The 24,481-nt window shown below is 43.5% G+C and overlaps 2 protein-coding genes across 2 annotated transcripts; both read right to left on the bottom strand.

Moving 5' to 3' along the window:
- Positions 1-337: 337 nt before the first annotated feature.
- On the bottom strand, positions 338-16,481 carry LOC6564830 (cubilin homolog). Its single transcript, XM_001990880.2, has 11 exons — positions 15,693-16,481; positions 15,330-15,626; positions 14,454-14,625; positions 13,600-14,349; positions 10,451-11,203; positions 7,866-10,361; positions 7,638-7,800; positions 6,292-7,350; positions 1,493-6,060; positions 701-1,379; positions 338-643 (listed from the first exon to the last, which is right to left on the bottom strand). The coding sequence occupies exons 1-11, from the start codon at positions 15,761-15,763 to the stop codon at positions 396-398; spliced, it is 11,256 nt and encodes a 3,751-aa protein (XP_001990916.1). The 5' UTR covers positions 15,764-16,481; the 3' UTR covers positions 338-395.
- Positions 16,482-17,384: 903 nt separating this feature from the next.
- Positions 17,385-22,457, bottom strand: LOC6564829 (lysophosphatidylcholine acyltransferase). The gene is made up of 8 exons (XM_001990879.3): positions 21,984-22,457; positions 19,588-19,733; positions 19,026-19,511; positions 18,716-18,853; positions 18,364-18,640; positions 18,185-18,286; positions 17,952-18,093; positions 17,385-17,888 (listed from the first exon to the last, which is right to left on the bottom strand). Exons 1-8 carry the CDS (start codon positions 22,245-22,247, stop codon positions 17,773-17,775), a joined length of 1,671 nt encoding a protein of 556 aa, XP_001990915.1. The 5' UTR covers positions 22,248-22,457; the 3' UTR covers positions 17,385-17,772.
- Between the last annotated feature and the right edge of the window lie 2,024 nt (positions 22,458-24,481).

Below are 24,481 nucleotides of genomic sequence, written 5' to 3'. Positions count from 1 at the left end.
TATAATTAATTAATAATGACTATGAGTAATTGCGCGCGCTTTTACCACTGAATAATTGCGTGAACATAATTCTCTTATTTAATAACCTTAACCACTTAATTTTTTTTTCTTCACTTACTGTATATTAGTAGCTAAATGCAAGAGTGCAGCAAAAATTATAAGAGACAAAAAAACAAAAATGTGAAATAATTTTAATTTACTTTTTGTGTTAGGAGAAAAGAAAATTTTGAAGATAAAGAAACAAAGAAGAAAATTCTATATTACATTATAAAGTATTGTAATTATTTTATAGATAACTAATTTTAAATATATTCAATAAAATTAAAAAAAATTTATATCAATTGTTTTAATGCATCGAATCAAAACTTTATTTGGAATACAATTGTCTGAGGCGATTATTCCAGCATGTACGGCTGTATCTGATAGTCTGAGTAGACGCCGGTAAATTTAATGACCCAGCCGATACCATCATAGTTGACCGACTTGTGGAATTCCACATAAAGTTGGCTGCGCTGACTCAAGTAGATGCGAGGCTTATCCTCGCCGCAGAAGCGACGCCTTTCTTGCATCGCGCCATCATCGCGCTTCTCCTGAATCAGCAGGTAATCCGTGTGACAGGTGGCTTTCGAGCCCAGATCGAAAACTGCAAAAATATATTTGTGAAAAAAAATATATATATGAGTCGATTTGTTAAGCTCACATTCAATGTTGAGCAGAACATGGGTGTTGCTTGGTACACGGACGCTCCAGCGGCAAACGGAGTTATTGCGCACGTTCTGCGGATAGAAAGGATTTGAGAAGATACCCTCGGTGTTGTACAGCTGCCCACCGCAGCCGGGACCATTCTCGATGGGCGTGGCAATGTACGTCATGTCAAAGTTGTTTAAAATGCTGCCAGTCTTAAAGTGCAACCGCAGCTGATTGGTTGTGGTGAAGATGCTCTTGCCCGCGTTCAAATAGGCGCATGTACGTTGCAGCGATTTATTGTTGGCCATATCGAAAACCTCCACGTACTCCACATCACAATCGGATGAGCCAAAAATCACCTCGGCATAATAGATGCTAAGCGTGTGGTTTACTGGCGCCACAATCGTCGCATCGCAATCGATTGTTTCAGATATCTTGATGCGACCCTGGTAGCCACCGTAGGTATACTGGCAGCTCAAATCTGGCACCACGCGGATGTGAAAGCCGGTCCTTGTCACGGCTTCATTAGTGCGGAACTTAATATACACGTTTTTCGAGTTGGGATAGTAATCATCTGGCAAGGAGTTGCCACAATAAACGTGCTCCGTAGCATAGTCGAGGAAGGAGTGAGTGTTCTTTTGCCCGTTAAAGATCACCGCGCTCCCATAACCGTGCTCCACCACCTGCGCATCCTGTATACACAATAAACCAATTACAGAATCAGCAGACCAAATTTATATTAAAAAATGAAGTCATACAGCTGTCGGAAACGAGTCCCTTTTGGTTGAATACGCATAGTTCTTACCTCACTGTTGTAGATTTTAATATAGTCTGAATCACAGCTGTCTGTCGCATTGGTCGCCTCGAGATCGAGACTAATGAACTTCAGATGTATTGATATTTCGCTGACAATCTTCCAGAGGCAGAAGACATTGTTGTCGTACTTTCCCTGATCGTTGATGGGCGAGTGTATCTCGTAAGGCTGTTTGCCGTCTAGTTTGATAAGGGGATTGCCGCACTGGAGCGGCCGGGCGGTGACAACTATCTCGAAACCGGTGTCACTAATCTGATTATCACTGACAAAGCGCATGAAGAGGGTTTTTCTCGATGAGCTTAGATTGGGTGGCAGATCCTGGCCACAGAAGCGACCAATCTCATCGGCGAAGGGTCCAGCGCCGTCGCGCAACTCCAAAAAGTCTGCCTTGCAGCCGATGGATGCCTCTACGTGGAAACTACGGAACTCGACGCTTATCTGAAAACCATTTTCCGCATGGAACACAAAACTGCAGTCGAGATTGTTCGCATAGGTGCCAATAAACTTATTGAACGTATAACTGGAATTGTGCTCGCCCAGAAAGATGCGCTCATCACAGTTGGGCAAGACGCGCACCAGCGCCCGGAATCCCCTCGAAGGATCCCGTTCATCTGAGTAGCTGTGGATTAGCGCTCGATTGCCAGATATATGCAATGTGGGCAAATCATCTGTCACGTGTCCACAGTAGCGCACCATACGTCTCTTTTCATCAGGCACCGGACTATCGAAGACCTCGACACCATCGTAGCTACACAGGAAATTACCAGCCTCAAAGTCCAGCAACTCAAACTTGACAGTGAACTTATGTCCCTCTGGCGCCGTGAGATTCCAATAACAGTCACTATTTGGCGGCATCTGATTATCCTGATGCTGACGCGGCGACTCTACAGGTTGTGATGTGCTAATAACACCACCGCACAAACTGGTGCTGTATTCTAGCTGAAAGCCACGGCCGAAAAATGTGTTATCTGAGCGTAACAGGAGGCTGATGGAGCGCTGGGCGCGATAGGCATGTCGCTGTTTAACGCCACAGATCACCGACTCCTGCATCGAATCTCCCTTGTCCCTGGTGGTGACTGTGACATTGTCGTACATGCAACTATTGGGTGGCGAAGGCTCCAGATTGAATTCCAGGAAGCTTACCAGTACGCCCGGCGCTCGTTCATCAAGCGGACTAAATGTGTAATTGCAATAGATATTCTTGCCATACCCCTTCGGATAGCCCGGACTGCTTAGCAGCTGTGGTTCAGCAGTGGCGTACAGTAGGCCGCCACAGTTGCGATCAAAGCGAGCGGTGAAACCATCGCCAGTGATGTCGCTATTAGAGCGAAAGATGAGACGCATCTCCGCGCTGGTCGAGTTAATGTTATCCGGCGGACTGCGTCCGCAAAGCGTCTGCAAATCGATCCAGCTGTCATCGGTGCTGTTGCGCTGCTGCACACGCAGATAATCCTTGTCGCAGCCATGGCTGTTTTCAATGTAGAATCGATTGAGGAATGTGAGCCCGATGTGAAAACCCGGCTCCGCCTCAATCTCCCAAATGCACTCCACATTGTTTTTGTACTGCTCCCTTAAGTCAATTAGACGATACGGATATGTTAATCGGCCTCCGCAACCGCTGCCGTATTTAACCGTTACATTGAAAGTGGCATTATGCTGGGCATTTGTTGTGGATGCCGCATGATACTCGAGGAATAGACCACGCTCCACAACCAGATTAATGACCGTCGCCTGGTTGCAATAAGGACCCAGAAGCGGTGAGTTCTGATTCGGACCGCTATACAGCTTCAAGTAATGGAGCTTACAGTCACCATCGAGATTCACCGCCACCGATACCTCCAATTGTATATCCTGTGGCGATAGAGGATCCTCGGCATCCGGATCGGGCCCAACAACCCAGGCACAATCCACCGTCACCCTCGCTGGCAAGTTACGTGGCTGTGTAATGGTGAGATTGTCACCTAGTTCCAGTGGCACAATGCCACCACAATGTTGCACGCTGTAGCTCAGCTCCAGCAGATTCATTCCGTTCTTTCGATCACCCGTCACGATCATCTCGACGGGGAAGGGCAGACGTACCGTGCGGTTCGTCTCAACTGAAGATGCAGCTGGCTCCACATCGCAAAAGAGCATCGGGAGCAAAGGCTCAGTCTCGTCAACCAGCAGAAGTTTGAGGGGCGCCAGAGCACCGCATATGTGAATATTGCTCATGAAGGTGCTGCTGGTATTGTAGCGTCGCACCTGCAACATCATCGTACTATTCGCAGGAGGACGCAGCTTATAGCTGCAGTGCACCATACTGGTATTGGAACGTTCAAAAAGCATCGAAGCTCTCACATCCATGCACTCGCTCTCACCGTATGCGCTGAAGCGCAGCTTGAAGCCGCGATGCGATGGCATCAGAAAGACATCAATGGCCATTGTGTTGTCCGTGGAGATGACTTCAGCGGGTGGATCATTCCCATATCGACCAATCACCGAGTACAGCTTGTGATCATTGGTGAATACGATGCGTCCGCGGAATCCGGAATGCGTACGATTGGCTAAGCTTCCGCCAACATCGAAGTCGAGTATTTCGACTTTGACGCGCCGACCCTTTGCCACCTGGATGCGCCAGATACAGTGCATCGGTTTTGTCACTTCCTTCGGATAGTTGGGCGTCTGCAGTCTACCCTGCTCCCCAAAGATCGTCTGTCCGCAGCCTGATCCGCGTGCCGTATATTTCAACTGGAAGGACTCCTCGGTGCCCAAATGGCCCGTGGGCATTCGGAGCCGCACCACAATCTTATTTGTCTCGACTTGTAGATTTCTATTATCGGTGCCACACAATTGGAGGCTATCGCTGATACGCTGCTCATTCTCATTGCCAAACGGTTCCATCTCCTCCAATTGAAGATGGGTGCGTCCCGAGCAGTTACCATTCTCTGGCATCGGTAAATGCATCCCGACGAACGTCAGATCGATGGTGCTGCCTCGTTCCGCCTCAATTGTGTAGATGCACTCCTTCAGCTTTGACGTTAGCAAATGCATGTCCAGCTGACTCGGGATGGGCGAACGAATGACACCATTGGCGCTGTAATAACTGCCGCCGCAGTCGGCTAATTTGATGCGCGCCTGAAAGCCCGGGCGCGATTCGAGGACGCCCGTATAGAACTTGATGCGCAGCTCACTGCCCGACGAGAACGCTGTGTCCGGCTTGCGGGCACCACAGAAGCGTCCAAGTTGCGGACTCAGCTCCGTGCTGCCGTCGTTTATCTGTACAAATTCCCGATCGCAGCCATCATCGCTTTCGTCGTTAGATTGGTTGCTCGGCTCACTACGACTCGGCGTAAGATCAAAGCTTAAAAATTCCACAGCAATGCGATGCTGGGGCGGTGCACTTATCCGCCAAACGCACTCCGAGTGCGGATTGGGCAGATTGGGAAAGTTGGGTGAGCTGATCAGCCGTGTGGTGTTATTGTATGATCCGTCATCGAGCAAAATATGACCGGAGCAGGCGTCACTAATCTCCTCGTAGTGGAAGGAGGCACGGAACCGGGAAAATGAGTTTCTCTGAAATTTTATGTACGCCCGATTCGAACTGGTCTCCAGCACATCAGTGATGTTGTTCTCACAGTACTTGCCATGCTGTAGGAATGGCGAATCCTCCGCATAACCATTGCGCACCACAAAGAAATTACGACACTGCGTCAAATCATTGCCCTGACCAGAAGCGCTCAGCTGGGACTCCGGGAACGTGATGCGTATCCGTTTGCCCTGCCGCACACGAATCGTCCAAACACACTCTACATTGTTGGACGCCAGCTGAGTGATGTTGACTAGGCCACGTGAAGCAGTCAGCTCGGAGCCACAAATGGTGCGCACCATACTGGAGAATCCCGTCTTGTTCACGCTGACATCTGTAACGAACTCTAGTCGCAGATATGGTTTGCCATGGTACAAACCCGACGTCACATTCGCCTGAGCGCAGATTTTCGCCAGCTCCGTCCAGTGTTGCATGTCACTGCTGCTGGAAATGACCACATAGTCGGCATAGCAAGCATCTGTAAATAGCTCCAGGTCAACGGTGATAAGGCGCAGAGCCGCATGCATTGCGGGACTAGCAGGCACCAAAATCCAACTGCAGTGCAAATTCGGGGCATAGCCCTGCGGATAGCCAGGAGAACTGAAATAGATCAAGCTGGAATTTAACGTCATCAACTGTTGGCCGCATTGTCGCGTCTGCAGCTCAGCGCTGCGATTAGAGGCCAAGGCCTCCTTTGACAGTCGCTCCCAGTTCAGTTGAAAGGGTCCACGAGTCGCAGTAATATACAGGATATTTGTGTTAGACACCAGCGGTTTGTAGGGCTGCGGCTCTAGTTGGCCGCCAATGTCCGTATAGCCGTCGTAGAAGCGCACATGCGGATGGTTTACATCCAGCAAATAAACCACATTCACCAGCACCACATAGTCCGTGTCGACGGTGATGCGCCAACTATACGGTTCGTTGCTCTCAAAGGTGCTTGGGTAATGTGGTGACTCGATCCTACCCCCAGTGCCATTCAGTTCGTTGTGGTACTCTGCAATTGAATATATATAACATATATATTAATTTTCAGCTTTAAGTTACAATCTGTACAGTTTTGCCAAGGGAACAACATTTCGGATTCGTGAAATAGATATTTTTAGGAAATGGGAATCTGGGAATGTCAATGTGTTCAGTAAATTTGATTCTGAACCGACCAAGATGAAGCCTTCCATGGATATAGGGATTGAAAGTATATATATAGCGAATAAAATTAAATAGTAACCGTAGTGGTAGTTGGCCAGGAAGCCCGCGCCGACATCATCGTTGCTGCTCTTGAATTTGATCCAAATGCTTCCCTTGGAGCTTATGGCCGCCGGCACTTCATTTCCGCAATATACGCCAATGAGTGAACCACGTTGAGATTGCTCGCGCAGCTCTAGATAGTCATTGTTGCAACCGTCGGATTGCTCCAGATCTAGCGATTCAACAATGAGCGCCAACGAGTTCCCAGCGCTCGCTTCGAGCACCCATTCGCATTCGATGTTCACTGGATAGCTGTCGGGATAGTTGGGGGAGGAGAAGCGACCCGACACTGCGTTGTATGTGCTGCCGCACGCCGTGTCCATGGTCATGTAGTGACCCTCGAATTCGGAAACCAGCAACATTGGCAAACTAATTGTCAGCGCCAGACCACGTGAAATTATTGCAGGCGGATGGGTTCGACAGAATTGCTGGCGCGGAGTACCGGTGGCCGTGATGCCCTCATATATCTTGATGCCGTTCGTCTTGCAATCAGTTTCACTCGAATATCTTGACAAGGGTTCCGCATGCAGCATGATATGGGTGGGTGTGAAAATTATGTGCTTGCTGGGATCGGTGGCTTGCAACACCCAGACGCAGGTCTCGTTGCGAGCCACCTGGCTACTCAAGCTCAAATTTTCAAAGTCTGTCTCATCGATGGACAGAGTCTGACCGCAAGACTCGCGGTATTGCAGCCGAAAGCCGCGATGCTGAATCGAATTATCAGTAACGAAGCGTACAATTGCTCGATTAGTGACCGATTTCCTGATTGCCAATTCCTGATCATTCCCGTGGCATAGCTTGAAGATCTGGTGACCCTCATTGTCGTCCAGGCTATCACTGGCGCTCATATCATATGCAGCCACATAGTCCCAGGAGCAACGAAAGCTCGGCTCAATGTCCACATCCTGCATATCGAAGATGATGGTATGGTGCGGCGCTACTTCTAAAAGCCATTCGCAATTGCTATTGCGCGGATAAGGCTTCGGATATTCTGGTGAGGTGATTGTGCCGCTCTTGCTGCTCACCTTGCCGCCACAAGCTGAAGTAAAGATTTCATTTATTTTACTACTATTTGAACTTAGTTTTTTGTTTACTTGTTTAACGGTATTAAGAAAATTCATCTTTAGAGCGATAAATGGTTAAAAAACTGATAACTTAATAATCATTTTTCTAAACATAAGCTGAATTTTGTTAACCCCGTCCTTAAACAAGTCAACCGGCTTATCAATCCAACATTATCGTTATGTCGTTTATCTAATCAATTTGATAATCAGAAAGTTATTCAGCATAGTTTTATATAGAACTGCATATAGAGTATCGACTTACAACTCTTCATGATGCGGTAGGAGGCCTCGAAACCGCGCCCGTTGTGCGAGACGTCGGTGATGAATCGCACATGCAGCTTGTGACCGGCGCTGGTGAGAATCAACTTGGGATTGCTTCCACAGTGGCGCTCATGAACACCGGCTTCTTGGAAGCTATTCGATATCTGTTATGGGGCGATGCCAAAAATTTGTTGCTGCTATATAGTAGAAATAGAGGGTATATACTGACCACTAAAGCGTCTTTGGTGCAATTGGCGCTATCTTCTATGTCCATGTCCAGCACGGTGAGCTCAATGACCTGACCGAACGGCGCGTGTATTAGCCAATAGCACTCAACATCATTGGGATACATGAGCGGATGCTTGGGCGAATGGAAGAATCCTCTATCGTCTTTCAACTCCTTGACGCATCCATCAACTCGATATTCAAGCCGAAAGCTAATGCTGCTCGTGTTGTGAATAATGGTCAAGGTGTCGCCGCTGACATTGTGCATACCCAGATGCACAATCGGCACCACAACGCCACCATCTAATAGATAGAGGCCACCATCAGCACCATCAGTGGGCAGCCGACTGGAGCGATGATCAAAGTGGGAGACCTCCAGTTTAATCTTATTGCCGCGCGGTGATTGCAGATGCCAGCTGCAGTTGATGGAGCTCGCAAAGAAGGCCTCACCATAGTTGAGACTCTCGATGACGCCTTGGATGCTGTTCAATTTGACCTGTTGGCAATCGGCACTATAGGAAATGCGAAATCCGCGCTCCGCATTGCTAAAGTCCGAGTGAAAGACTACAACCACCTCGTTACTGTCAATGTGAAGGTCACGTTTATCGTCATCAGGCATGGAACACAAGGTCTGGTATGTGAAATCCAAAAAGCGACTGCTGCTGTCACCATTGTAGATCCGTAGATAATCCATGTCACAGTAGTCATGTGTCCTCTCCATCTCCAGATCCTCAATGACCAGCCGTATACTGGAGCCGGTATGCACCCTCAAGTGCCACTCACAATGGGCATTGTGCGGATACGCGTTCGGATAGTTGGGCGATGTGATGACGCCAGCACTACCAGTCAAACGACCACCGCAGCCGCTGCCAAAAGTGCGCCACGCTAGCCGAAACCCGCGTGCAGTGCCCACGTCATCGGTGTGAAAGTGCAGATAGAGTTCATGCGTAAAGCTGGGTATCTGACGTGGTACGCTCGTGCCGCAGAAGCGGCCGATGAGCGCAGAGCGATTGCTGCCCCCGTTGCGCACTTCTAGCCAATCGCCATTGCAGTTGGGCGTCGCCGTCAACTCGAACAGATCAAGTTGCAGCTCCAGCTGGCCGCCATGTGTTGCACTCAGCTGCCAGATGCAATCCAACCCATTGGTATAGTTAAGTGGGTAACCTGGTGAGATGAGCCTGCCGGTGGAGCCGTGTATGTGACCGCCGCAGCTGTTGGGGTCCACGAAGCGATAGGAAAGCTCGAAGCCAGCTCCCGCATGGCTATAGTCCGACACGAACTTAATAGTCATAATGTGAACGTGAGCCGTCATATCCAGCGGCATCTGATCGCAGTAGCGTGCTAGTGGTGGCGCCTTGTTGTTGCCGACCACAATCGCATCCTCGTAGACCTCAACATAATCGTAGCTACACCCGGAGGAGTCCTCTAAATCAAAGCTGAGCCAGTGCAGCATTATCACCTTGCTGGGTGGTGCCACAATTACCCAATAACAGGTGAGATCATTTTGGTACTTTCCTTCCGCATCTCCCGGCAGTCGGATGTTTTGACCCTCCTTGGTATGAACGCCACCGCATTTATTGGCGCTAACCGGTACGGCACTATATTCGAAATGGAAGCCACGCCCTCGGCTTACCGATTGCATTTGCAGGTGAATCACCAGCATATTCGTTTGACTGATGTACTCATCATCGGGTAGCTTATTGCCACAGTAAGGTCCCAATATGGCCCGATTGAGACCGTCATTGATGATGAGACTGGTGCCACTCACGCAATCATCCGTAGCTGAGTTTTCCGGCTCGTCATTGTCCTCGTTCGATGATTTTATAGTGTCATCCAAAAGCTGAAAGTCCATACGCTTCAGTGCGATGACCGTATTCGGTGCGGTCAAAATCTTATACGTGCACACCCGCGCACTGCTCGTCTGATTCGGATAGCCCGGCGATTTGATCGCTCCGCTCTCCGCATCATACGTGTGGGAACAGTCCATGTGATAGCGCAGCTCAAAGCTATCGATAGTGGTTACCGGCAAGCTGGTCGTATAGAACTTGATGCGCACGTGATTGTAGAGTGAGTGAAAGCTCGGCGGTATTGAAATAGTTCCGCCACAATATTTCATCTGCAGCATATTGAAATCACCCTGGACATTGTCAGTGTTTACCACATCGTAGAGCTCCACACATGCATCTGATGCCAAGGAGAATGTGATAAAGTCAATACTAATCGATTCGCCCAACGCCAAACGTATCTCGTACTCGCAGGAGATGGGACCGGCGCTGAGCGCATAGATGGGCGAACGTATGGAAGCCTCCTTACTGGTGTAGACGCCACCGCAACCTGGCAATCGCTCCTCGGCGGAGTAGTGTAACTGGAATCCCAAATCACTGTCCGTTTCATCCGAATGGAAGCGTATCATAGCCTCATGTGTGGGTAGCAACAATGGCGCTGGATGCTCGCTACTGCAGAACTTGTGCAGCTCCCGATCCGAGATGGCATCCCTAATCTGCAAAGTGGTCAATCAATCAATCAATCAATCATTGCTCAATTAGATGCCAATACAAAGGCACTAACCACAACCAAACCCATACTCACCGAGACAAAATCAAAGTTGCAACTATCGTGCTTCTCCAGCTGCAGGCTGAAGAAGGTCAGTTTGATACGCTTACTGCTAGGCGCCACCAGATGCCACCGGCAGTCGCGATTGCGCGGATAATTGCCAGGTGAGCCCGGCGAGGCGATGGTGCCGTGCGTTTCAAATTTGACAAGGCCGCCACATGGTGGCGGTATCGATTGCCAGGTGAGATTGAAGCCTTCGTGCGCAGTCGAATTGTCGGAGCGGAACCACAGATAGAGCTTATTGCTGGAGGAAATTATGTTGCCGTGATTCGGCAGCGTATTGCCACAATAGCGCCCAATCAATCGCGATGCTGTCGAGCGTCCATCGTGTATCTGCAGCCAGTCGAAGCGACATTCCGTCGAGTCCTCCACGTAGAAGCTGTGGAATGTCACATTCAGCACCAGCGATTCATTAGTGCTTATCACCCAAACACATTGCGCATTGTGATCATATCTATTGCCCATCGGCGGATAGCCCAGTCGCCCACTCATCCCAGTCAGCAGCTCATTGCAACTGCTAAACCGCACATCGCACAGCCGACCCTGATACCCCGGCTGACACTGGCAAAGAAAGCCATCCGTTTCGGGTATCGGGATGCAGCGGCCATCGTTCTTGCAAGGCTTCGATGTGCACGGATTCGGCAGCGGATCGCAGAGTCGCCCATGAAAGCCACGCGGGCAATCGCATGTAAAATTCGAGGGACCGTTATCCATGCAAATGCCACCATTCTGCAATTAAACACAAAATGTAAATATTAAGTGAGAAATTTTACAATCTTGCGACAGTGCTATCTGAAAACTATCCAAAGTATTTAGACTTAATCCTACAATCAATCTGTAATTCAACAAAACTCAATTTGGTGATTCTAGCCAGTAAACTTAGGGAAATTGATTAGTGTATCTTGAAAACTAAATGTAACCATTAACTTGGTACTTTTTTAAAAATTTGCTTGATATTCGAGTGACAATTCCTTTGCTATTTATCTGAATATAACAGCACTGAAATATTAATCTGATAATAAATATTTGTTTTCCCAAATATAAGAAGCGTGTCTTAAAGCATTTATATATTTTGATGCAGATAAAGTACACTGTAAAAATGGTGACACCAATTGAAAATCGTTTGCAAAAGTTAAAAAATAGTAAGTGAAACGAACAGGATGGGTGTATCCAAGAAATACTGTCCAAGTTTGCCTTTCAAATTGCGGTAGGCCTTGTAAATTTTGGGGCTGGAGTGGCGGAAGTGGATGTGGCGGAAAAAAAATGGTTGGAAGAGTACCTTGGAAATTTGGTGACTCTAGCTTTCCAATTGTGCGGGATATGTGGAATTATCGATTTACACAAAGAGGTGTATCGATTTGGGGAGGCGAAGTGGGCGTGGCCATTTAATTTTGCATCCATTCATCTCTTATGGGAGTTATCAGTTTAAAAATCTGGTGACTCTAGCTACCACAATACAATATACTGTATGCCTAACGCTCTAGCTTATAAATTGTGGAGTGGGCGTGGCCATCCAATTTTGTATCCAACTCTTAGGGGAGTTATCAGTAGCATATTTTCAAAATTTGGTGACTACATTGTATTGTCTGCTTAGTGCTCTAGCTTACAAATTGTGGAAGATATGCGCATTTCAGATTTCTAGGTTCGAAGTTTCTGTGGTTACCAGCAACTTACCCTCCAAGTTTGGTCATAGATATGCGGACTTCTCGATTTACACTTTCCGATACAATTGTGGGCGCATGTCTGGGCGTTGCCATAAAAATTTGTTATCGGTGCTTAAAGGCGGATACAAGTTATATACCTACAAAATCTGGGTGAGCGCGGCATATGCCGATCTTTGAAGGAGATATGTATGTATGGAGATACGTGGCTTTATGGATTTGCGATTATCGATCTTTTCGAATTCTTAGCCATCTAGTGAACGTAGCACTATAAATTTTACACTTTGTCTGACCCGGACACAGACAAGTAGATGTTCCATGTTTCAAATCTCTATCTTCAAGGGTGTCCAATGAGTTTCGGATACGATACTATAAGTATAATGATAAGAATCCAGATGTAATGAGTCGCCGCCGCATCGACGAATTTGTGAAGCTACGCAAAGAGCAGCACTTTCACTAATGAATTGTCGCTATCTGGACTTTGACATCGATGAGGAGAACCAACTGCCCAACGCGTTAGATGCAAAGGAGATTGCCTTGGCCGCTTCAAGTCCATTAAAGCCAGAGGAGCAGAAATCCCACAAACAATTAATTAATATACAAATTGTAGGTGGAACAATTGATAGAATTGATCTCTAGTTTTTTCGATCAGTTTGTGCTTGAGGGTCCGAAGTGTATATCGTTGACTGAGGACGACGAGGCATACTACAAATTGTTAACAGTTGGAAAATGTGAATTATACACATTCTATTTAATCGGAAACCCTTTTGGAAAACCAGCTAAAATGAAAAGTCTCGTCGATACTGCGAAGGTGAAATACCTTGGGACACCAATTAAGAGTTAGACACACAAAAACATATTGCCGATCGCGTCGATTATCATGCCATCTCTTTCTTATACATCTGGCATATATATATGCATACAGAAATGCCTGCGGCTGCTGATACAAATAAGATCAATATAAGAATATATTTTCGACTATAACTTTGGTGTTTTCTATGCGATCTAGATGAAATTTGGGCAGTTGATCAATAATATGCATATTCATATTATGTATTAATTAGAAGAAGATTAATTAGAAGAGGATTTAGTCTTTAAAATTGTAGCATATATTGTTATCGGAACTTTAAATATATAGATAATCAAGAAACGGAGGCAGCTATCGATAAAATAAAGCAAACTTGATCTGCGCCTCGTATACGAGGACCTATATTTCAAATTTGATGTCTTATCGTCTCTGAGATCTTCGTGTTCATACAGATGGACGGGCGGACGGATAGACGGACATAGCTATATCGACTCGGCTGTTGTCCGATTATATAAACTTTAGGTGGTTGGAGATGTTTCCTTCTGCCTGTTACATACATTTGCAAAAAACCATTATGCCCTTATTACCCATTTTTAATGAGTTCATGGCATAGAAAATAATCGATCAGTCTGTTAAGCTTCAGTTTGGCAACTTACCAAACAGGGCATATCATTGCAGTTGGTGTTTGTGCCGTGCAGGCAACCATTATCGCCGTAGCCGCTGCCAACCATGCCGCGGGGGCAGCTACATATGATCGTATTGGAGATCTCGGAGCAGATCGCAGCTGGATGGCAAAGGGAGGCGCGCTGCATACAGCTGGTGAGACCAACAGCGCCGACTGGTGAGTCAATGTTGCTGGTGCGCTGACAAGTGCGTCCGTCGCCCGTCCAGCCGATGGGGCACTCGCCGCAATGGCTGGAGCCATAACTGTTGATGCATTCAACACGTGGTCTAAGGCTGCACCCACCGTTGTCCGTCTCGCACTCGTTGATATCCCGACAGCTGACGCCGTTGCCGGTTAGGCCGGGTGCACAGGGGGCACAGGTGAAGCTGCCCGGCAAATTGATGCATTTGGTGGAGCAAGGCGTGTGGGCGGTGGCGCTGCACTCATCCACATCCTCGGTGCAGGAGGGCGTCAGTCCATTGCTACGCCAGCCGTCATCACAAATGCAGTTATACCCAAGAGCATCACTACTTGACACACAGCTGCCATGGCCACATAGTTCCCAGGCGCTTGCCGACGCACAGTCCGCTTTTCGCTGGCTGCAGTGCATCCCATGCCAGCTGGGCGAGCACAGGCAGGCAAACGAGCCAAACTGATTCACGCACTGACCACCGTTTTGGCAGCCCAGATCAGTGCCATTGAACAGCGCACACTCGTTCACATCCTTTTCGCATGTTGTGCCCTGTTTGGATAAGAGAAAGACAGCAGCAGCTATTAGCAATTCACAAGCAAAACATTTGGAGACGCCCCGAATACGCCCCACCCTCCAACGACAGCAATGCTTACCACGAAGGAGGGACGACACTGACACCGATAGCCATTGTAGCTATTAACACAACTGCCGCCATTTTTGCATGGATTGCTCCGGCAGTTGTTCAGCTTCAATTTCGCCTTTAAATTCCGCAACTTCAAATCTACATTGGTTAAGCGACGCCGCAGGACTACGAGATATCGTGTACTGCAAAAATACAAGAATATAAGTGCTTAATTAATCACTTCATATGAATCAAGGTGCTTAATTAAGATAGAAGTTAATTACTCCTACTTTAATGACTTTATTATATAATCAGAACATTAACAATTGCTTCTGGTGTAAAGAATGCTGCTTACGCATTTTCCCACAGATAGAAGGAAGAAGGTATACGTATTTAAATATTTGTATATATTTTAAATGGCTCATCTCGATGCAATTGAATTTTTCGATTAAATTGAGAAGATTGGTTTTGAACTTTTTTATTAAGCAAGTCAAAAACATTCAGATCTTATCATCCCTCTTAAATTTTAAGTTCTAATTTAATTTTTAAATTCACTTTTAAGTGTTATAATAACATTAACAATAACATACCAATTAATAACTAAATGGATTATATAAAATGAACCATTTCAAATGGAAACCAGAAAATTCCAGAAATTGGTTTGTTATCAATTACTGATCTAGTTAAATCAGGCTATTCAATTTTCGATTTGAAGTAAGCTTGAAAAATATCAATAGATTGTATTGAAAAGTTTGTATGATATACTGATCGATTGTTCATGCTGATTTCTTCTGCCACTAAAATACATTCGCACATTGCTGAACCTTACATTTATAACATAATTCAAGTACATTCTCCCCAGCGAAAAATCGTAATTTCTCATCCATCAATCTATTGGTAAACTTACCGATTCGCAATTTGTAATAGGGTCCAATTGAGCCCATTGACCCCAAATGCCTGAGATTTGAAATCGACTAACTGATCGGCCAAACCTTGCAAATCCAAAAAATCGTCGGGACCACTCCACTCATCCTTGACATCGCCAGATAGTCGCTTCTTGCTACCACTGATGGGCATCAACAGCTGCAGAACATCGTATTCCTCATTTATGATCAAACGCGAGTTACCGCTCAGGCGGAAGCTGATGTTACGATTAGCACCAGACTCGAAAATCAAATTGCCATCCTTGCTGATAATCTTGGGTCTGCAAGCGAGTCAGCGGTTCAGTCAACAACAATATAATTTCGTTAAAGCAGCAATTGCTACTTACGAGTTTACAAAGCTGTGCACTGGACACAGTATGCCCAACAGAAGCAGAAAACGTCGTGTGCCACTCAACATACTGCTTCACACAATTCCATTTAATACACACGAAAAAACAAGAAGTATTTATATATCCTATAAAAAAAAAGGTAAGCCTAAGTCCTGTTGCACGTTCACTTGGCTTTGGTTTGGATCGAATTATGCCATTGTCAACGCTCACCGCTTGCGAAGTCAGCTGCGGGGCGTTTCTGCGCCGCGCTGCCACATGCGGCTTGGTTGACGCCCACCACTTTTTAATTTAGATAGCTTGTAGCTGAGTAAATAATACAACTATACGTTTGCTCTTTCGTTTTGGCTTCACATTTTAACATTTACTTGAGCAGATTTCTGTGCTCTCCGCTAATAATATCTGGTATAGTTGCACATTGCACATATATACGTATATATTTATGTAGATGGTTCATTGTTGTAAACGTTATACAAGGGCTTTACATAAAGGTTTCTGCTTATGTTTAGTTCAAATAATGGAACTGAATATTTAGTTGCACATCGCAAAACGTGCCAGTTCAACTACAACCCTTTTTATGCTCTTTCCCAATTGGTTTCTCTTCTTGGGATTATATACTTTAACATATATATTTATAGACAAAAACGGGACTCGATGTTTATACGAAAATACAATTTCGAGTAGATGTTCCAAAAATATTTAAAATATTTACTTTAGGGATCTACAAAGTGATCAGTTAATTGTATAAAATTTCAAGTACACATATTTCAAATATTTGTGTTTTAGCATAAAAAAATCCTAAAAATGTTGAAAAAAATGTTGTTAAGTAGTTTTGTCTTTGTCTTAACTAAATTAAAAAGCTTAGGAATATCTTGGAAAGAGCATAGAAGCATCGGTTTCTGTGCCGACGTTGGGGATTTTGATTATTTTTACAAATATTTCTCAAGATAATGAAGGATGTAAATGTATATAACTTGGTGTTTGTGTTACAACTGATGCTTGGTACTTGCCCTGTGCCTACAGATAAGTTTATGGATTGATTAAGTACATCTAGATGCTATTATAATTCGAGTGCTGAGGACGTGTCCAAAATTCTATTTGGTGTATAATTTTACAAATGCACAAGAAATATATATATATATATATATATATATATATATATATATATATATATATATATATATATATATGTGTGTGTACACATATGGCAAAATGTCCAGATAAAAAGTCACAATAATAAAAGGAACAGAATAAAAAGTCAATTTAAACTGAACATCAGTTACTAAACTGGTCCATTTTTTTTATACACAATAGACATATATAGACATAGTATTTCATATTTTGTATGAGGTTTTCACTCTTTTATAACATTATCATAAAAGTTATATTCACTGGCTAGCTGAACTAAGCAGGCTGAGAGCCTAGTATAATCTCACATAAGGTTAAAAAAAAAAACAAACTATTGCGGTAAGAATAGAATATGAGTTAACACTTGGTAACAGAATCATGTAACACTGTTGGTGTCAGTTGTTGTCGGATGCTTGTTTGCCGGATGTTTGCTACATAACTATACAGTGTATAATTTGTACATAAAATTAGAATCACAATAATGAAATGACGTGCATTAATGTACACATAAAGGTAAATGGTAAAGTGATGTGCAGACAGGTCGATTATCTAAGTCCGTTCATATACATATTTAGACGATTTAATACATTTTCATTGGACCTGCCTGAACAAGCTTTACAAATCTAATTACAATAGCCAACAAACACATACACAATAAATAAATTAATAATTAAAAAATACATAGTTTACATCAGAACTATTTGCTTAGGTTTAGCTTTGCCTTGCTTTGTGTTACGCTACACTTCACTTAACCTCCTTCACCATCGCCCTCACCATCACCATCACCATCACCCTCATGTTCTGTCTCTCTCTGTCTTTCTCCCTCTATCTCTCTCTGTGTGATGTTGTCTATTGCCGGTTGCCTCTTGCCCATGGCGCGGCTATTAATTAATGAAATATATAACCAGCTAATAAGTTTGTTGCAGCCTCCAAATGCATAGTTGTGGGTTATTCAATTTGCTATGACGGTTGCTTTCACAACGTTGCTTTTGTTCCGCCTTATGTGCTCCGATTTGTGATAGAGAAACTTATAGTTATGCTGCTTCTCCGAGTACTGGGCAAACATATCTGTGAAAAACGCAAAAAATCGTTAGTACAAATTCTTAAACTGAATAAAAGTTCAAGACTTACCGAAGGAGACGTGACCCACGTGGGCGGTGTCCAGCGCATAGAAAAGCGTTTGAGCCTTTTGCTCATTCAGCTTGCTTCCGGCATGCCGTAACAAACGTGTGAAACTATCCCTGTCAATCTGTTGCGTTGATTTACTATACAGCTGCAATACAGACAGAAGAGTGAAGTGGGATATGATAAAAAGAAAAGAAAAATCAATAGAAAAAAAAAACAAAAATCGGTTGGCCACTCACCTTGATTAGAGCGCGCAAAAACGTTATAATATCACTGTTCTTAAATTTGCAGAACAGCGAGCAGAGCAAAAAACTTTTCAGGCTCACTGTGCCCTTGCCACGCTAAGCAAATAATGAGGGAGATGCGAAATGGGTGTTATCATATCCAAAGAATATCAATATATTGATCGCATACTTACATGGTCAAGTAGCGCAAAGAGCTTGTGAAGATGAGTATTCGTAAGATCGATCTGCATGAGTTCGGCAAACGTAATGATATCCAGATTGTCTGTATTAGATAGAGATAGATATTTCTCGCACAGCTGCGTGTCGCGTTTGGATTCTAAGAGGTCAAGAGAATCGAGCGTATGCTCAATTTCCACAATGTCACCGGGAAAGGGAATTTTCATTTCGCGTGCACGACTCATAATTATGACATCCTCAAACGAATAGTCTGATGTGGGCACTTCCAGTGCGCTATAAAGACAAATCAGTGCTGTTATAGGCTTGGATGATACATGTAGTTATGCGACTCGTTGGCATAGAACTCACTTGGCCATTACTTTGCGCACATTGTTGGCATAGAGATTCGCGTCGGCCACCTCAGCTGGTGAGGGCGTGTAAACGGGTAGATATTCAATTTCGCAGCGGTTATAGAATTGTGTCATTGTAAGCCAAAGCAGACGTAGACTGTAAGAAACGCCAGACAAAATAAATGGATTAATATCAGAATGTTCGTCAATGTCAAAACAATATATGGCTGCAAAATTACAACATATATTCAACTTTTCACCTATCACTTATAAAAAGAAAGAAATCCGTCGCTTATAACTTAATGCATGTGCTGAATTGAAATACTTACACGCCAGGTCCATCCCAGGTCCATGTGAAGGTGTCAAACTTATTGGGATAGCGGAGTATCACTGGCTGCACAGGTACACCCGGATAGAAGGCGCCGGGCTTGAATTTGATCAGTGCAGTACGATTGGTGCAGGTGCCTTCGGCAAAGATGACCACCTGCGGCCAGTCTTCGGTAGAACGTGCACGTTCGCGAATATTGCGTATGGTGTTCTGCCTGGAGTTGGGATCCTCGCGCTGGACATATATGGGCTGTGCATAGTTAATAATTCGGCCGAGCAGGGGTATGTCCGCTGTCTCACGCTTGGCCACAATCGATGGCGGACTTCCGGAGACGACCAGAATGGAATCTACATATGAAGAGTGCGGTGCCACAACCAAAATGGGTGCTTCCTTGGGTGTAGCCGGTATACCCTTAAATTTGATAAAGTGAAACGATCCAGATACGTACAGCAGACGCATGGCACGTGCTGCAAAATACTGTACATTCCTATCAATAGAATTATATGATTAGTTAGTCAAGTTAACGGCTATGTATATTTATTTATATATGTATGTAAACTTACTTGCGCCAGCCAGACAGCGGCCTCGCTTGTATATCCTCCATAGACATGCCATACAGCCCAATATAGGCTAACATCCAGGCCGATAACAATGACAGGACGCAACCCACAACGCGTATGGGCAGGAGCAGCACCGTCAGCACATAGATCTGCAATGGGATATAACAGTGATTAGGGATTGGTGAATAGTGAAACGTGTGTTGTCAGCGAGATTGCAGTCGCGCCTAGTCAAGATTATCTGACGACGGTATTGTAAAACAAGACAAGGCGAGCAACGAAAATTTTTTTTTTGGACTTTGAAATGGCAAACGAAATAAGCAATTTGTTGAACTCATAAAATTAAATAGCACAGCGTCGTCTACAGCAATAAAGTGTGTTTTGAGAATTCAGGCATTATGATTAGCGACAGTGATTTCTTTATTTTGTACAGTATGTGAAGAAAGTGTTTGGATACAGGAAGAAATTTATATATTATCTAATTTCTGTTGGAAAAAATATGTATTTTATTTTGACTTTTATCTTGTTTCTTATTTTTTTACTATTAAGTGGGCATCCTAAAAACTATTTCTCAAACAACTGAAGATTCATTCATTTAAACATATGTGAAAAGTTAAAAAACCAAAGTTATAGCAAGAGTTTGGACAACCGCTGTTTACGATTTTATCAATTCGCTTTTCGACCGATTCCATTAGAACTGATTTTTATTACTTGCACTTTGTGTGTGACCTTGGTAAACATATTCTGTTGAAATTTGTCGGTAAAAGATCATTTTTGCATTTTAAAGTTACCTTAAGTAAAAAAAACAAGAGACACAATAAAAGCCAACAATAAAATATTGTATATTTCTAAATAAATGAGAAAATATGTATTTTTTCTGTATACAAAAGCAAATAAGAAATCCTCATACACCACATATGTGAAACATAGAGAATGTATTTAATAGATTTCTTATTAATAAATTTTCAAATGCAACTGAAACGATAGTCTTATTTAGTGTAAACTTCAGCTTTTTTATATTGTATATTCCGTAATAGTAAAAAAAAAATTTTTCTTGTTCGTGTGCATGAATTATAAATAAGCATGTCATTAACAGACCACCACTCGAAAATATACTTTATAATTTGCTCCTCGACCTTCATTCAGCGATCAAGGCAATATGAACAAGCTAAAACTAGTTTCAAATGACGTTGAGCTTAATTTACTGTGTCAACGTCTTTCTACATGTATGTTTGGAGCTGATTTTACTGAATCACAGCAGTCGTATTTGTAGACTAGGTAGCTCCCTTAGCGGTCATTATAGTATTTCCGATTTTATTTTGTACTTGTTCCGCGTGAATCAATAATAAATGTGGATGAGTCATTGATTGTGCAGATCTTGGTCAATGTTAATATATGTTAGTATATGATTTCGCCAAATTGACGTCATAATTTATAAGGCTCATGTAGCAAAATAAAAATATGTTTCGCATGCAAACAAATCTTTGATTTGGGTTACGGTTACATAGTTTAAAAGCTATGTATATCGTAAATGTAAATTTTTCAAATTGCGAAGCATCGTTACGATATCATGTGTTTAATATTCGATGATGGCACCATTAACTAATGAACCGCATCACAATCAGGTGATGACCTATGATGAATATGCCCCTATACCCGCAACCTTCTCTTCATTGGGTACTGCAACCTTAATGTTCACACAAACTACACTGGAAAACAAAACAAAACAAAAACAAACAATGCCACCTTTTTTGTTGTAGTAGTGATCAGATCAATACTTATCATCGCTACCAAATAAAATATATATATACCGCTACTATATATATATATACATATACAGCACAAGGTGCTCAAGAAAAATAATAAGAAAAAATCAAAAAGTAAAGACAACTAAAACTACATGGCAACAAAAGCGTCAAAGAACCGGCAACGAAATCAAGAGGAACAACAATAACAATACGAGGCAACAAGAAAATCATACGATTTTCGCTGCTTTCGTTTCTTAACAGCTACATACATGTATATATAAACATATATTTGTATAGCATATAGCGTTTTCGCTGACGTTGACAGCGGCATTGCAAAAACTATGACAAATAAACAGCACAAGTTAAGGAATATCGATAAGTTATCGACATCCTCCAGTTGATCAAGTGTATGTGAGTGTACATGTGTGTATTTATATATGTATATATATTTATATATGTATATATATATATATATATATATAAATATATATGTGTGCATACGTATATATAGGGCATTGTACTTGAAATGCCTGTGTTTGTGTGTCATCAAGTAACAACAACAACAATAATAACAAAAGCACTCAAGTCGTATGTTGTGCGGCGGTGCTTGAAGCTGCGGAAGCATGCAGCGGGAAAAATAAAACTTTGGCTCACCTTGGCCACTTCAATGTGATTGTCGATTTGTATGCGATGCACAAATGGATTGATATAGCTGTAGCCCTTGGACGCCCAGCTGTCCTCCTCGGAGTCACGCTTCGATAAGTTGACGCTGTTGTTGGCCAAAACGCTGACGCTGCTGCTACTTCTGCCCGAACTGTTTTCGTTGTTCTCATTGCTATCACTGTCCAGGCCATCGCCATCGTTCGATGCCCGTGCATCGTGTGGGGAGCGACGCCGTTTTATCGAGGATGTTGTCATTGCACAAGCTCACTGCACCCTCACTGCACACGGCACACACCTTATTCGATTTGGAAATATATTATTTTTTCAACTTTTCCTGGGGGCTTATATGTGTGGCGCAAAAACAAAAAAATAATAATAAAAACAACCAATTCCTCCCGCTCTTCCGTTGAGTTTTTGCGTAGCCAGCGCTGCTCAGTGCTGAGCAACAAACAATCTTAAAGTGCTAGTTAAGAAATATGTTATATCGATGGCAGACTGAGCGCCGATATATCGATAGTTTTGCTGTTGCCACATATCTGAAAACTGCTCATCTGTCTGGCAGCACTAATGGCGCTGCCACACTTGACTAGAATTTAAATTTGAAGTTCACAATGTGTGTGATGAAATGCTCATTTACTGAGGAGTTCCTCCAAGCGCTGATATATGCATTTTTTATCAGCGCGTGCGGCACATGTGGTCAGACGAGTAAAATACGTACACACATACTAATTATACTGATTGTGTACTTGGAATCTTGTTGTATTGCCAGTCAGACGGTTTTTACTTAATCATATGCTTGAGCCGTTAGTTCATGGCTCTGCTTAACCTTGCGACTAGGTCGTACCACATGTGCCACAAACGTGCTGTCAAAAATCAAAAATCATCTTTCCCATCTTATTTGTTGTCTAGCCAATACTAAGCTAAAATCTTGAATACAAATGCCTACATTGAAATGTAAATATGTAAGCCACGTATAAGTATAGACCAACCAGTTTCCGTTATACACACATTTCTCACTATACACATCTACATACATACATATGTATGTACATTTATATACATACATATATCGCATGTTAAACGAGTTTACTTTTCTTTTGGTGTTTTTTTGTTTGTAGTTCAATCGTCACACCATTTTTTGCAGAGCACTCTTCATGATTGCTGTCGTGTGATTGGTTTGTGTGTGGGACAAGGGTGGGGGAGGACTGACACAGCTGGTGGGGCTTGATAACAAAAGGAACAAAACTGTTATACGCACGCACACGCATGCATCTGACCTTGCCGAAGTTTAAAGCCTGCTGATGCAATCGCCGCTTAGGCCGATAATCAGACGGCCTCACAAATTAACGCACTGCCCGGCAAATATTTAGTTTTTTCCTTCTTTCTTTTTTTATTCGTCAAAACAATGAGTAATTTATTGCGTTACTCGCCATTATTGCCAGTGGCGAGTGCGAGTGGCGGAAATCGGCTGAACATTAAGCATAGTTATACTTTTTTTTTTAAGTGTATTGTATATTAATATTTTATTTTTTGTGACATTTGTAATAGATTGCTATATATTTGTATATCTGTATATGCATATAGAAAGAAATATATATGTACATATATATATGTACGTTTGTGTATTTGTTTTTTATTTGCTATTGATTTGTAGCCCGACAGTTTTTGCCTTAGCATATTTTTTGCACAGCTCTGCTCCGACTATGTGGGCGACAGCCACTGGCGGTCATCACGTGAAATAATTTCAAGTTGCCCAAAATACGCTGCATTTTTTTTGTTCATAATTAATGACTTATGTTTTGGGACCGAAGGCCTCTTTGATAATGTGCCAAATAGGCGTATACGCAACGCTCCTGCAAAATTGAAAATTTCCGTTAGCTGCGCGCCAAAATTGATAACACCTGGGACAGGCTGGCTGGACTTGTTTGTCCTTGTGCGCGTTTCACCAGACTCGGCGCTTTCGACGTCATCATCATTGACGTCACAATAGGCTCTGCGCGTGGCACACAAAAAAATATTAAAACTTACATTCACAAAAGAAAGAGAAGCGCACGATAAAAAATCAATTTTTTTGTATGTACACCACTCACACACATATATATATATATATATATATATATATTAAAGAACAGGCAGCGATGAGCAAGCGCAAAACAGCGCCACCAATTTCTACATACTTACAAACACATGCACAAACCGTGTGTGTGTGTGTGTATACAGCGGGGCGAGCCCCCAAATCTGGATTGCCAAATGCGGACAACAAAATACTTAACGCAGCAGCGAAGCCGACGGCGAGTGTTGAGAGCAGAGGTTGCAGCGTGCGGAAAGCTAACGCAAAACGTATCGAAATTCAACAAGGAAAATACGAATCTAATTTTAGGCGTGAACACTTCAAATTTTGGGTTCGGTCCGCTTGGCTTAGCCTTGTGCACCAGAAAGCAAAAATCAGCCAGACTCAGATTCTTTAGTTTGTTTGTGACAAAAATATA

The sequence above is a fragment of the Drosophila grimshawi genome, unplaced genomic scaffold (assembly GCF_018153295.1).
Source record: "Drosophila grimshawi isolate 15287-2541.00 unplaced genomic scaffold, ASM1815329v1 contig_1006, whole genome shotgun sequence".
NCBI lineage: Eukaryota > Metazoa > Arthropoda > Insecta > Diptera > Drosophilidae > Drosophila > Drosophila grimshawi.
The sequence above is the reverse complement of the archived record's forward strand: the minus strand, read 5'-3'. Positions and strand labels throughout refer to the sequence as shown.

Bases quoted from the DNA above. Each gene is read 5' to 3' on its own strand.
- LOC6564830 (XM_001990880.2), bottom strand. From the start codon at position 15,763: ATGTTGAGTGGCACACGACGTTTTCTGCTTCTGTTGGGCATACTGTGT. The intron at 14,626-15,329 runs GTAAGTTTACCA...GTATTTTTGCAG, and splicing joins CTATTACAAATTGCGAATCG to TACACGATATCTCGTAGTCC. The intron at 10,362-10,450 runs GTGAGTATGGGT...ACCACTTTGCAG, and splicing joins GCAACTTTGATTTTGTCTCG to ATTAGGGATGCCATCTCGGA.
- LOC6564829 (XM_001990879.3), bottom strand. From the start codon at position 22,247: ATGACAACATCCTCGATAAAACGGCGTCGCTCCCCACACGATGCACGG. The intron at 19,512-19,587 runs GTAAGTTTACAT...TTCTATTGATAG, and splicing joins CCGCTGTCTGGCTGGCGCAA to GAATGTACAGTATTTTGCAG. The intron at 17,889-17,951 runs GTAAGTCTTGAA...CGTTTTTCACAG, and splicing joins CGTGGGTCACGTCTCCTTCG to ATATGTTTGCCCAGTACTCG.